Below are 13486 nucleotides of genomic sequence, written 5' to 3' on the forward strand. Positions count from 1 at the left end.
CAGCCCTTCCAGGGCTCGAGTTACTGAGCCATCTGGGGCAGTGTTGTTGGGGATAAAGGTACAACACATGTCTCCGAATATGGCACACCCCCTTTCTCCGCCAACAACATTTCGAGGGCCATTCGATTTTGCACTCCCATCAGCGAGGTCGGACCCAACTGTTCCGCAAACCCTTCCATGGCGTCTCTGGTTAGGTTACATCAGTGGTTCCCAAACATTTTTTTGCTAGGCCCCCCTTTGTTTTACAAGAAAAATGTTCACCCCCCCCCCCTCCACGCACGCGCGCGCACACACACACACACACACACATCCTCCAACCACACACACCCATATTTTGCTCCACTGCGGTTTATTTCACACCTCAAACATTTAGTAAGCAATTAAGCAAATACAAGTAATCTGCAATAAATGACAGGTAGTAAGGAAATAAACTACTAACTCTTTTACGCTACGTCCACACCTACACGGGTATTTTTGAAAACGCAGCTGTTTCGTCCACACGTAAACGGCGTTTTGAATCACCGAAAACTGAGATTTTTTAAAACTCCTTTTTTGCGTTTACGTGTGGACGAGGAATACAGAGTTCGTCACGCTACGTCAAAGGTATGTGCCTTATTTCACGTCACGCTTTGCGCCACGTTATTGTTTACAGGAGATGAACTGCAGAATGGCAGATAGAGACAAAATACCGTTTCTGTTAATCTGACTTTCTTCAAGTTTTACACGCTTACATATACACACGCAGTTACTGTCCCTCCATTTAGAAAGGCAGAGGCGTCACCGTGTGATTATTTTACGTGTAGTTGTTTTTTTCCCTGTGTAATAATATTCAACATTGCAATCAAATCAAAAAATGCCTCTCTGTGCAAAATGGGTTTAAAAACATAAACAACTGTGGGATACTGTTTGTCCGTGATTTGAACCGAGGAAACAAATCGTGGCAGGATCAGTCTGATATTATTTGTATCCCGCTGTAACTTTACTGTATAAAGAGCTAACATCTCCGAAATGTCAGGAGTAGTTAGTCATTACAACAAGTGTTTGTGAACTAAAAATCAAGAATGTGGGATACTGTTTGTCCGTGATTTGAACAGCCCAACGCGTGCTCCCGACAAAGGGAAAACCAATTCTGCAGGGGAGACCTACCTTGGCACTTGTGCAGGTGACACCAAAGGGAAGGTTTGCTTCACCATATTTTCTAGTCTTTGGCTTAGAATGAAGTTGGTTTGGAAACATATTCAGCTATGCTTCATCTCCTGCTTTGCGTTTCTGTAGGCGCCCCGTGCTAGCAGTGTCCAAGCGTTTTGTCCCCCCCCCTTTCATACTTTCAAATCCTGAAGCTACTTGGTCTGCTAGTTTATACTCATTTGGAACTCCCCTGCGCACTCCTATTGAGTCAATCCAGGTGGGTGAATTCAATCTGGGGTCATAAGCATGTGCCCCCTGGGTCCCTCTCTTTGCCAAAATGTGTCTCTTACGTCTGGCAGCTAAAGTGCGTGTTTTGTGTTGTGTTATGGCTTTTACCTGGTTTCCGATCAGCGTGAGTGGAGCTCCCAGCCGTACCATAGCACATGTCCCTTCACTCCCCAGAGGAACCCGAACCAAAAGAGTGTTGTGTCCACAGTAATAATACAACCCACTTCTAGCCTATGTTCCAATCAGAGTATTCGGGTCACTTACATTGTTTGTGGTTCTTCCCGTGAGTGTGACAGCACACCAGCTTGGGTCAATTTCTCCCAATTTGTACTTTACCTCATCCGTTGAAAACTTAAAACATGTATAGTTGCCTTGTCTTGGCAAAAATGGTCCCACTGTTGTCTGCTTTGGGATCGGAGGAAAAAGACTAGACAACAGAGTGCAGTTGCCAGTACTCACTGCACTTTTAGTCAGCCGCAGCATACAGTCGCAGCCCCACTTGTCCTCTGAATACAAGAAGATACACGATACAAGGTCTGGCTGAAGCACAGGCAACACAATCAGATATGTTGTTCTTTAGCATTTTGAGCCACCCAGTCCAGCTGTAGGTTGCTATCACTGAAACCAGTGGCACGCTCAATTAGTTCCTGAGGCTTCAACCTAGTGTAATCCACCGTCAGGCCTGGTCTCCCTTTTGGTTCTGGCTTCTCTTGGGCTGCAGATAACGACCCGTTCCCCAATTGCCCCGTTGTGTTTGTTACCGAAGTTATTGTTTTGTCAATTGTGTTTGACACACAATTGAACACAATTTGAATCAACAAACTCCACCTTCTTTCTTAATGACTCACTTTCTCAACTGCTATGTGAAACAGTGAGCCTGGAGTACCTGAAAAGAATGCTCCCAAAGCACAGGTAGCGCACCTGAGGACCTGAAGGTTCAAACCAGATATTCCCTTTAAAAGAACTGTCTAAAAATGCCTCATGAAAATAGGGCACATCCATACAAAAACATTGACAAAATATTTAACTACATATATTTAGTTTATTTGAGAAAATACGTTTATGTCTTGCTGTCTATTACACTCTACATGTGTGACTGCAGTGACAATTAAATGACCTGAGTAGTGTGCAAAAAATATTTTTGCATTTTGCTCACCATATAGAGATCACTCGGGAGAGGCGAGTAGTGAGTAGCTTTCACTGCTGAATTTTCTTGTCTGTGTTTCCAGTGTAATGGTTTACACAATCATTTAATAAACAAAAGATTCACAGCAGGAGACACAAATCCCTTGGGGTTGTGTAAGGAAAGGCATATGGTGTAAAAAAACCAATCAAAGATGGGGAGTGGAGTTTCTTGTTGTGGTGACCTCGTGTGATTATGGGAGCTGCTGAAAGTAGCTTGCTGTATTTTCCCTTGCAGGAAACATTCAAAGAATGCCACTTGAATGTAAAGTGCATTCATGGGGAAACCTCAGCTTGCTTGCTTGACCCATATAGCATGCATGTCTGTTCTGGAGAAGGTCTCCTCCAATGGTTTCATCACTTTTATTTTGGTATCTTTTCTTTCTATGATGGTGATCCAAAACAAACTGGATTCCTCTATGAGCAATGAACATTACTGGATGTGCCAATAGCAGCAGTTGAAACAATGTTGTTGTCACACAAGCCTGTGCTTAGTCTAGCCTAGTGCCTTATGACCCAAAACAGAGCACTATAAGAGCGAAATTAACTACAGTATTTCATTATGAGTTCCATATGTCTGCATCATGGTGTCATAACTGGTTGCTATAGTCTGGGTCTATGTGGTGCCTCTCTGGTCTTATTTGCACTGAGGAACCAGAGTCAAATATTAACTTCGGGCTAAGTCAAATACACAGACTTCTTTCTCTAAAAGCTCACAGCAAAGCCACAAGCCCCTCTCAATACACGCTTTATTGTGGTGAACAAGTGAAAGAGAAAATAGCTGAAAGGAATCTTGATGCCAGTATTTCTGGGACTCTGCTTGAGCTTTGTAGACTGAAAAGAGACTATATGATTAATACGAAATGATTTCTGAACATCTGCCCCAATTTTTATGGCAACAAAAAGAAGAAGAATGGCGGTTGAGGAACCATAGTTAAGGAAACCATGCGTCCAGAAGCGGGTTATGGCGCATAGCAGTAAGTATGCTGCTTGTACTCGCAGAGAAGAGGAGGAGATAAAGCGACAGTGTGACTCATAGTTACTTAGAGTGGTGTATAAATGTGTTTTATGTCAAACATGGTGTGGTAGAGTCTCGGCCCTGATTTTTTTTTTAGGACTCCTGCCCTGATGTATTTCTCCAGAACCTGAGAATTTCATGCTCTTTCTTCGGAACAGTGATTCATGACATCATTGTGACTTATATAATCAGCAAGAAAAAAAGAAAGCTAAATGAAGATACTTGGTGCTTTCACACTTTTACTCACCCCATCCTAACTTTCACACCTAACATAAACATATGCGAGTAGAACACATGAATGGAAATGGGTGTAAGGATTGTAAAGACGAAACCTATGGGCGGTATTTGGCAGAATCAGACAGCGACGCATAAATGGGCGGGCTATGCTGCATGCTGCTTACTTCACTGAACATTCTGCGTCAATGTGGATAAAAGAGGGGAGGAGATATAATGAAACAAACACAGATAGGTTAAATTGTGTCTGCTGTTGCATGAATGAGGTAGATGGCTCGTCAGTCATCTCCATTGTGTGCTCCTCCAGGACTTCTGCTGCTGCTGCTGCTGACAGGAATGATTTTTACCCACCGACCTGAAGTTCATGCAACATCACTGTCTTTGCAGTTTTGCAAAAAATGTGTTAGGGATGAACTGATGAATAGATTTAAAAAGCAGGTGAGGAAATGCATTCTATCAATCTACCAAAGTAACATGAAAACAATGTAAATGTGGGGATGCTGATAAGCAGTTTTTAAACGTACACATTTTAGGAGGCACAATTATAACATTTATTTATATTTATTTTGAATTTTTATTGAAAATGCTTGACTCTTTTTGTTTAACAAAGTGAGTCATTTTCATGAATGCATGGATAATGTGCTGTTGTTGATGTACTCAGGTACTCAAGTGCAGCGTCTCAGAGAAGCTGCCCTCTTCAGTACGGCTATGTACCGCAATACAACCCGCAGAATGGAATAATAAAACTGTAAGTACAGCCGAAGTATGTTTAGCAAAAACAGTTTGTCAACAAATATAAGAGTAGGCTACCAGACATCCTAGTCTCAGTAAATGTATGCGTCAGTGGCCACTGACCAAGTCTCATTTTATTTTGTCTGCAAGTGTACTGTATAACATCAGTTATTTCTTACTTTTAAACCTTTTTTTCAGTTTTTCAGTTAGTTAACTGCAAAAAGCTTCATCAAGACTACAGAAGACAATTAAACAAAGCAGCATTCTTGTCTTCTGTTCAAACAGCAATTTCTACTTTGTTAAAAAGTTCAGTAACAGCTTGTGTTTTTAAAGGCTGCCTCAAGGGCTTAGAAGAGGTTTAGAAGAGGTATAATGTAAATAGTGGTTCACAGTCAGTTGTGTCACATGCACAAAACTAGATAGAAAAAGTTCTGGCACATACTCCACAGACTTCCATGGAAGTAATATAATCCCACTACGTTGCACTTGCCAAAATCTGCTGCTCATCCGGTCTGACAGCATTGTCAGTGTTGTTACTGGTAACTACAATAGATTTTAACTGTATATACACTCTGCCCTGACTCTGCCCATAGATTTATAGATATATTTGAAAATCTGCAAAACAACGAGCAACGAAGTGACATGTTTAAGGACATCAAGCAGCAATTCTGTGAAGTGTGTATTTTAAGTTATAGTCTATCACTGGTAGGGATGGGTATTGATAAGATTTTCACGATTCCGATTCCCTTTTCGATTCTGTTTAACGATTTGATCCTTTATCGATTCTTTTTTAAAAAGGAGAACACTAAGGTCGATTAGCTTAGAACTTTGTTTTATATCTTCTCTTTGAACAAGATAGAAATTCAGGAGTAACATGGCCTTACAAAACCAACAGTGAGATCTTAAGAGATCCAACCTATGGCTCTTCAATGGGGTGTCACAGGGTCCCCAGGAAATAAATTGTAAATGTAAAATAATAAAAGAAATATTCTGTATTCTGTAGCAATTACACAAGAATATCCAGTAATGTCCCTGCCTACAATTAAACACATTCACTTACTGAAAATCATCTGCTGTGGCAAATGGGTGAAAACCTTTGACCACAAACTTAGTCACTGCTCGGTGACATTCGTCTATCCTGGCCTGAAAGGAGACGCTACCGGTAAACTGCAGTGAGAACTGCCAGCATCTGAGCCAGCCAGACTCTGTCTCTCTCATCATGGTCACCTAAACGCACAGTAATGGCAGGTTTTGTAATAAGGCAGATTGCGCTAACATAATATGCACTGTTAGTTGATTATTTACCTGCCGTATTAACGGGAGAGGACGTGCAAACGTTACCGCTGCTGCTGGGTTGAGATTCACGAGTCCGGAGTGGAATTAAAAAAACACGACATTCATTTAAGGTCATCGTGTGTTTTGTGAGCAAATGCTTTTGCATATTCGTAGTGTTTCCTCCCTTAAATGAAATATCTACTTTGCAAGTATTGCAAGTTGCCCTGTTGTCATCCGTTCTCGTAAAGTATAACCAAACTTTTGAGCGTTTGAGCCGCTTAGGCGCCGTGTTTCCTGCCAGGTAAATGACGCTCCGCAACGTGGTGACGTCATTCGGGGCGACTGGAATTGATAAGGGAATCGTTTGCAAAAATGGCAAACAATTCCAAGGATTTGAAACAGTGGGAACCGGTTCTCAACAAGAACCGTTTTTTGATACCCATCCCTAATCACTGGTCCTATCTGTGCACTGTGCATTGTAAGACTAGCAGTACTGTAGCCCAACTGCATCAATAGGTAGGCACCTGGGAGGCCCAGTCATGTCTCCTTGCACAAGCCCCTGCAAACACTGCTAACAATAAGAATGCGGACGTGCTGACAATTTGTTCTAAACACAAAACACACCTGATTGTTGGAATTAATATTAGGTCTGCAGATATATTGCTAAATATCAAAAGTGATTAAAAGTAAAATGCTTTAATAAAAAAAATCATTCCAAAGTTCACATTGCCAACATTAAGATGCTGGCGTGCATGATGCTGCAGGCCTTTAGTAAGCACATATTGCCCAATCTGAACTTCACTGTGGGAATGACAGGAAGTAATAACACGCATTAAGTGGACAGATAAACCTGAAAGAAGGTGGCACTGCAAATTTATAAGGCATGATATTTTTCCAGCATTACTGAAATGATTGTTTTAATGATTTTTTCTGTTTAATATTTTGATTTGTAAAACTAAGGCTGCAACATTACGACTCAGGCTTCAAACGATCTTTCATTTTGCTGATTCCAGTATAAGTTTCACATACAAAGCTTTACTATTTTCCCCTAAAAACAGGTCATCTGGATGTCAGCATATGTTGATATGCTCTATTTGTATTGTTGAACATTAATGGGACCACGATACCGTCACGTATGTTGGGATTGTAACCGATAACAAAGTTGTAATCGCTTTTGTGTTTGTGTTTGGTTTTTTTTCAAGCTCCAGGAAAAGCATGCTGAAGTACTGGCATCCCTCCAAATGTTACACGACGGATTAGAGCAGGCTAAAACAAATCAGAGCTGCTTGGTTGACCTGCGTGCTATTGTCCGCAATTATCTGATACTTGTCAAGAATAACGTTCAGGTAATGCATCATAACACTACTTTTCCTAAACGTTGTGCAAATGTTTAAGGCGATAAAAGTCAAATAAGGACCTGCACCTTCTTGAATCTATGCCACAAAGAATTAAGTCAGGGAGAAAAAGGGCGTCCAACCTGGTACTAGTAAGGAACAAATGAAGTGGCCAGTGAGTGTAGGCTGTGTATATTGTATATATATATATTGTATATTGTGGGTATTTGTTACAAATACAGAGAATTCAAACTACTTGACAACATATACCCTTGGAAAAGACAGAGAAAAAACAGGAATATTTAGAGAATGAGTACAAAGGGGACACCATGTAAAAAAACATACTTGACTAAAATACTTGAAAAAAAATACTTGACTTCATCTAATTAATTGAAGAAACGCACTTGTTTCATGTAACACCTGAGGTGCCCTTGGTGTTGCTTTTATGATTAATGAGACCCAATGAAACCATCTTTAATTTTTCAACATACTGCGTCTTATAGATGACATAAATTTTACATATAGATTTGGACACATGCATGCTATCAGCAGCCTTTATATAGAAATGTTTGTAGTGACAAAAAAAAAAGCCAATGAATGCTTAACTGAGTTCTTCTTACTTACAGAGTGGTCTGGTGACAGCGTCTCCTTCAGTAGTGCAGCACTGCTCAAATGAAACCACACTGAAAAAAGTGCTGGATGGCTCCAAACAGCTACTCAAAGGAAAACTTGAGCTCTTTGCTAAGGAGTGTCCACAAGGTTCACTTAGTAAAAGGAAGGAAGATGTGAATGAAGTACGCTGAGAGGACCCAGGAAGAAAAGACTGGGAGTTGGAACATTGTGACATTTGCATTGAATGGAAGGATGTTTAAAGGTAACAATCTGAGAGTGCTCTGAGTGTAAATGGAAGATGTAAACCTCACATGGAGGAAATGCTTCTGCAGAAATGTTTCCAAAAGGCAACAAGAACCGTTTTTAAAGACTCTAATTGTACAAGTGAAAGAGAAACCTACATCGGTGCATGGAGCCAAGTGCTAGCATAAAGCCTAATAACATGCTCAAAATCCCCGTGATAACAAGCTGGAACTGACCAGGTATCATTTTTTATACACTGCTTTGCATTTGAAGAAGAACACACAGCTACTAAGGCTGCCTTTAGTTCTGCAGATATTTAATCCTAAATCACAATAGTGGATAAATTGAAGTTTGGACCTCATGCTGGCATGAGAAAATGTTTAGGGATCACTGCAGTCAATATGCTCAGCTCATTCAACTAAGTTGGGAAATGTGAGAGTGTACTCAAGTTTGGAGCCAAGTAACTGACACATCAACGGATTGCCATGCACATTGCCACGCATGACTAATATTAAGACATTCCATTCACCTTGAATCACTTGGATTTAAGTGAAGGAGCCGACAGTGACTGATAGTAGAGTTGATAGTGGTGGTGGCAGTGTGCTTTAGATCTAAAAGCCCACTGTTTGTATTTACAAAGATATATTGCGCAACCAACTGTGCCAGGAAAATTCAAATTGGCTTTTAAGATGAGGAAATCTGACTAAAGTGCTATTTACTCTCCTGGCTTTACATCAGACAGCCCACAGATGAACCATGCAAGGGAATCTGTGTAATGACTAGCTACCTACACTAGTGCTAAAAATGAACAAAGTCTGTGTGTGTGCTCATACTTGTTATGGCAAAGTGCAACAGAAACTGTGACTGTAGCACCCTCTGTAGGTATGAGGTTGCATTAATCGTATTGTGTGCCAATATGCATCAGATATTGTTCATCACCGTCACCACCTGTGGATGGCTCCCAACTCTGTGTACTTGGCCTGGAGTGCAAGGAATCAATTAAGTTTATGAGAATTTTGTATTCTACAACAAAAGTGATCATAATGACTGCACTCATGTCTCATGTTAATAAATAACAGATGGATGTGTATGGATGCAGAGAGTATGTGTTATTCTGCCTTATTTCTATATATTCTGCACAAAAAGTATGTATGTGTTTGCTTATTTAAAACATGTAAAAGTGTGGCTCAGTTTATATATATGTATACGCTAGCCAATTATTGCTGAATGATTGCAGTGCCCATCAAAGACTTTGCTAGAGACACTCTGTTTTTTGTTATTTATTTATTGTGGAGGACTTTGGACTGTCTATGGCAGCAGTTGGACCACTCTGTATTATGTGGATCACTTTAATTATTGATATTAAATGAACTTTTAAAACATAAAAAAGCTATAAAATGTAATAGCTTTTTAAAAAAATTACATTTTAAAATTACAGTGTAAAAATTTTAAAGAAGCATGATTGATCTGTGTTTATCAATGTTCAGTGTGCCTTCGGCAATTTCACAAAATAATAAAGTATATAATAATAACAATAAGCCTGCATTTAGTATGTTTTCTGTCATAATTTCAAGTTTAGAATGGTAACTTTGTATTGTAACAGTGTAAGACCTTGAAGGTATCCAGGTTCACAAGCGTAATAACTGGCTAACCTGATGCAGCAGGTGGCCGGAAGAATGGACTGCTGTGATTGGCCCAGCCAACCTGGTCATATGACCAAAGGCAACAGGCAGGAACCAAGGGGCGCTGGAAAATCAGAAAATCAAGACGCTGCACTGAAAACACAGGACAAAACCGGAAGCTGTGCACATTGCCTACAAAACAAAACATTTGTATAGTCGTCTGTGCTGGCATTAAAAAAAAAATCACGTTGGTCTTCATATGACACGCACACATACGAAAACCACACGGTAGCTCTTCATACACCTACCTTCCGTTTGCATCCGGGGTAGTTAGGCATAATTACATTACGTTGCCTTTCCGATGTGTTCTACTGTGGCAGTTTTAACCGGAAATCACCGCTATTAGGACAAAATGACATTCCCGTGTCACATGATATTCTTCTATATAGTTGTACGAGATGTTACGATACAACAGTCGCTTGATGTGGCATTTAACAGAATTATAACGCTATAGGAAAGGCCTACTCGTTTTAAAATGTAGGTTTAACACGCATTTGTATTTTATTTATTTTTTTAAATTACTAACATAACCACTGCTTTGCTATGTAGGTAGGTAAAGTTGATTCTTTTTGATGAGGACTCGCCACTGATACACTTGCTTCGGTTTTTGAAACGGTTGGAATACGCTCGAAGATATTCCACGAACCGGGCAGACTTCAAGAGTTAAACTCTGGTGTCTGATCGCTCAAATTTATCCGGGACACTTTTTTTTAATGAAGTTTTGAAATCTAGTCCGGGAGCAAGTTTCACCATGACAGAGCGGACTCCTCTCCTCCACTACCGCCTCTCTACCAGCGTCAATGAATCCGAGCTGCGGTCACAGGCGGGCAGCCAGGCCCCGGTTCATAACCCGGGCAGCCAAGGGCGGAGGGCTGCCCAGCAGAAGCAACAGAAGAAACTCTCCACCTTCTTCGGTGTAGTCATCCCTACCTTGCTATCGATGTTCAGCGTGGTAGTCTTTCTCAGAATAGGTGAGTGCTCATTTAGACGGACGTGCGCTAATCACCTGTTTGGTAAGAGCGATGCCAAACTCTTTAGAGATTTTTAAAGTTGTGCACTTTTCAGCAAAGTTGAGGGTGTATGTCTCGACTGTGACACCCCCCCCCCCCCTTTTTTTTTTTTTTTTTAACTTTCACGTTAAATCCCGTTATGTTCCGTTACTTGTCACTGTCACATGTCACTTTCGTGACATTCCGGCTTTGCAGTACAGGTGTGACAGCCTATGTCCATTACCTGTATGCACGGCATTCATTCATTGATATCACGAGGAGGCACATCTATAGCTTTTTTTTTTTAATATTCAAACCCTAAACTGTCTCACATAGTTTTTCATATAACCTGCCTCTGTGGATGAATGAAGTAAGAGAGATTTTCCCACCTCACTGATGTACAGCCTTTGCTTATTTGCTAAAAGGAGCTTTAGATAGCCAGGAATTTCATGTTATACAAAAGTGAGTAGATGTAAAAATTTCCCTCAGTGTTGTTAAATGAGGGAAGGTGTAACTGAGTGTTCTGCTCCGATTAAAATCCTACAGGTTGTACTTGTTTGTGGACCAGTTGAGACGATGGATTTCTCTATATATATCCATGAAACTACCAAAGAATTTTGCCCTTACAGTTAAGACTAGATTCTAGTGAAGATCACAGTGGGCCACAAATCTATTTAGCCCTTAGTCACGAGAGGAAAAACTATTGCTACTAGGGAGAAGGACTCCCCCCCCCCTTTTTTTTAAGCAGAGAGGAAAATGACAGAAGGATGCAAAAGAAGGAGAAATGATCTCCAAATATTAAACGACAGATATCATCTGCGGTCAATCTCATCGGAGGTTTGCTAACACCTCCTACCATACTCAATAATGCTAAAACAACATATTTGACAAATATGAAAAATAGACTATACTATATTAAGTTAGGAGCACTCTGAGGTCATCCACTGTTTACCTTGCTATGAAAATAAGCAGATATTTATCATTTAATGCACTTTCCCCTATTTCTGTGTTTAAAGCATTAAAAGAGGTCACATCTAACTTCACCTTCTCTTTTCTCTCATCACAACCCCTCATATCTGGGCATTGCTGCTTGTGTTAGTTGTTTTCCCCACCCCACCACCGCCACTGTCCCCCTCCCTCAGTCTCGTGAGACGTCAGCTGCTGTGCAGGGAGGATTCCTAAAACACACACACACAGGGAAAACACAGTGTTGTGTCTGTTTTCAGACTCCTTGCACAGGAACTGTTAGGGGTTTCATTGTGGATGTGAAATTACTATTTTATCAGTCTTGACAACTGGCGCAGATAAGGATGAAGACTTTGACTAAAATATGCCCTACTGACAAGATAATAGTGACAAGAAAGTAAAGCTGCATTCATTAACCGTGCCTGCTGCATTCTTAAAGAGATTGTAGGTCTGGTCCTTGGAGATCATGTGAGATCCACAGCAGTACTGGTCACAGTGTGTGAAACCATGGTGCTTTTAATGCCTCTCAAAGGTTACAGCTTTACTAGTGATAATGTGGTAAATGTGTGTCTAGCATGGTGTAAAGTGAGCTTAATATCTTGTCCCAAATGTATTTAGATGCACATTCATTCGCTTTTGAATATCAGAAATTTTAGTTATACTTATTGTTGTGTAAAAACTCTAGTTTTCCTCAGAATATCTTTCTGTCAGGAACCATTCCAACCACAGATGCTATTGTGAGAAGTGGGAATTTTCTTCCAACATGTGATTCCAGTTTCGCTTTCACTGAGGTTGGAATGTTTTGATGAGTCATTTTTTGCCGAAGACAGAGCTGCTTTCATTTTTCATTTCCTGAAGGAGTTTTGCAGATGTGTTCATCATACAGTTGAAGCAAGCATGCATTTGTTTCTGCAGTACAAAAGGCCATTTTTAAGATGGTTCCGCTGCTTGTTTGGGGGAATTATCATGTTACTCTAAATGCTCACATTTTCGATACCACATTGGTGGTGTCACCAGTGCAACACCACATTGGTAACTTCTGCTTTCAGACAGTTGAGCACAGGATTAGTGGCTCAGTGAGGGAAGTTCAGGTTTAAAAGTATTTTTCAAAGATGGTTCACTTCTTCCTGGGGTTCATCTCCAAGCAAAGAGAATTTTGTCTACTGGCTTTACAAAAGACAAAAAAAATAAATAAAACTGAAGTCTTTGTTTTTTATAGTCTGGGTAATATTTCTCAGTGTCACTCCCTACCTTGGATGACTGATAACTGACCCAAAGCAACACATTAGGAATATGAGCCACACCTCGATTTCAACCAGCAAGTCAAGAGTTTAGGTCAGACTTTCTATGTACAGATTACAGATGTTACCAACATCTGAACAATTCTCGACAGTTACTTAAGTACGTATCTGCGCCCTCATTTCTTCCCACATTGAGTATTTAAACTCACCGTGTTGCCTGCGTATAGCTGCACACAGCTGAAAGGGTACTTACTTTCACTGGCTTCCTGTTTACTGCAGAATTCAACTTAAGGTTTTATTAATTACTTTGAAATCACTACATGGTATGGTTCTGCGTGATATTGCAGAATTTTTATACCCTTATGCCACCCCCACCCATACAGACTGACCTTTGTATGAATTTTTATAAAAAACTTTTCATCTTGCCCTCATTAATTTATCTGTTTTTTTCCTTGCATGCTCGTAATTTATGGGTTTTCTGATTCAGGTGCCGCAGGGTAAATTAAACCATGTCTGAGAAAGAGATCCTAGATTTTTCTAAGTCTCTAATGTTTCTAGTGCT

The 13486-nt window shown here is 40.4% G+C and overlaps 2 protein-coding genes across 2 annotated transcripts in view; both read left to right on the plus strand.

The window, feature by feature from the left end:
- The first annotated feature begins 3303 nt into the window (after window positions 1-3303).
- Window positions 3304-9832, plus strand: LOC146504503 (uncharacterized). The gene is made up of 5 exons (XM_085184808.1): window positions 3304-3575; window positions 4158-4288; window positions 4512-4598; window positions 7060-7203; window positions 7818-9832. The coding sequence occupies exons 1-5, from the start codon at window positions 3563-3565 to the stop codon at window positions 7992-7994; spliced, it is 552 nt and encodes a 183-aa protein (XP_085040934.1). The 5' UTR covers window positions 3304-3562; the 3' UTR covers window positions 7995-9832.
- Window positions 9833-10117: 285 nt separating this feature from the next.
- The window catches only part of LOC146504504 (solute carrier family 12 member 9), a 74418-nt gene continuing 71049 nt past the window's right edge, over window positions 10118-13486 (plus strand). The window contains exon 1 of the mRNA XM_085184807.1: window positions 10118-10699. Coding sequence (XP_085040933.1) covers window positions 10480-10699 — 220 coding nt within the window. The 5' untranslated portion in view covers window positions 10118-10479. The remainder of the gene's footprint in view (window positions 10700-13486) is intronic.

The sequence above is a fragment of the Neolamprologus multifasciatus genome, chromosome 14, assembly GCF_963576455.1.
Source record: "Neolamprologus multifasciatus chromosome 14, fNeoMul1.2, whole genome shotgun sequence".
Lineage (NCBI taxonomy): Eukaryota > Metazoa > Chordata > Actinopteri > Cichliformes > Cichlidae > Neolamprologus > Neolamprologus multifasciatus.

Bases quoted from the DNA above. Each gene is read 5' to 3' on its own strand.
- LOC146504503 (XM_085184808.1), top strand. The intron at 4,289-4,511 runs GTGAGGAAATGC...TGATGTACTCAG, and splicing joins TGAATAGATTTAAAAAGCAG to GTACTCAAGTGCAGCGTCTC. The intron at 4,599-7,059 runs GTAAGTACAGCC...TTTTTTTTCAAG, and splicing joins CAGAATGGAATAATAAAACT to CTCCAGGAAAAGCATGCTGA.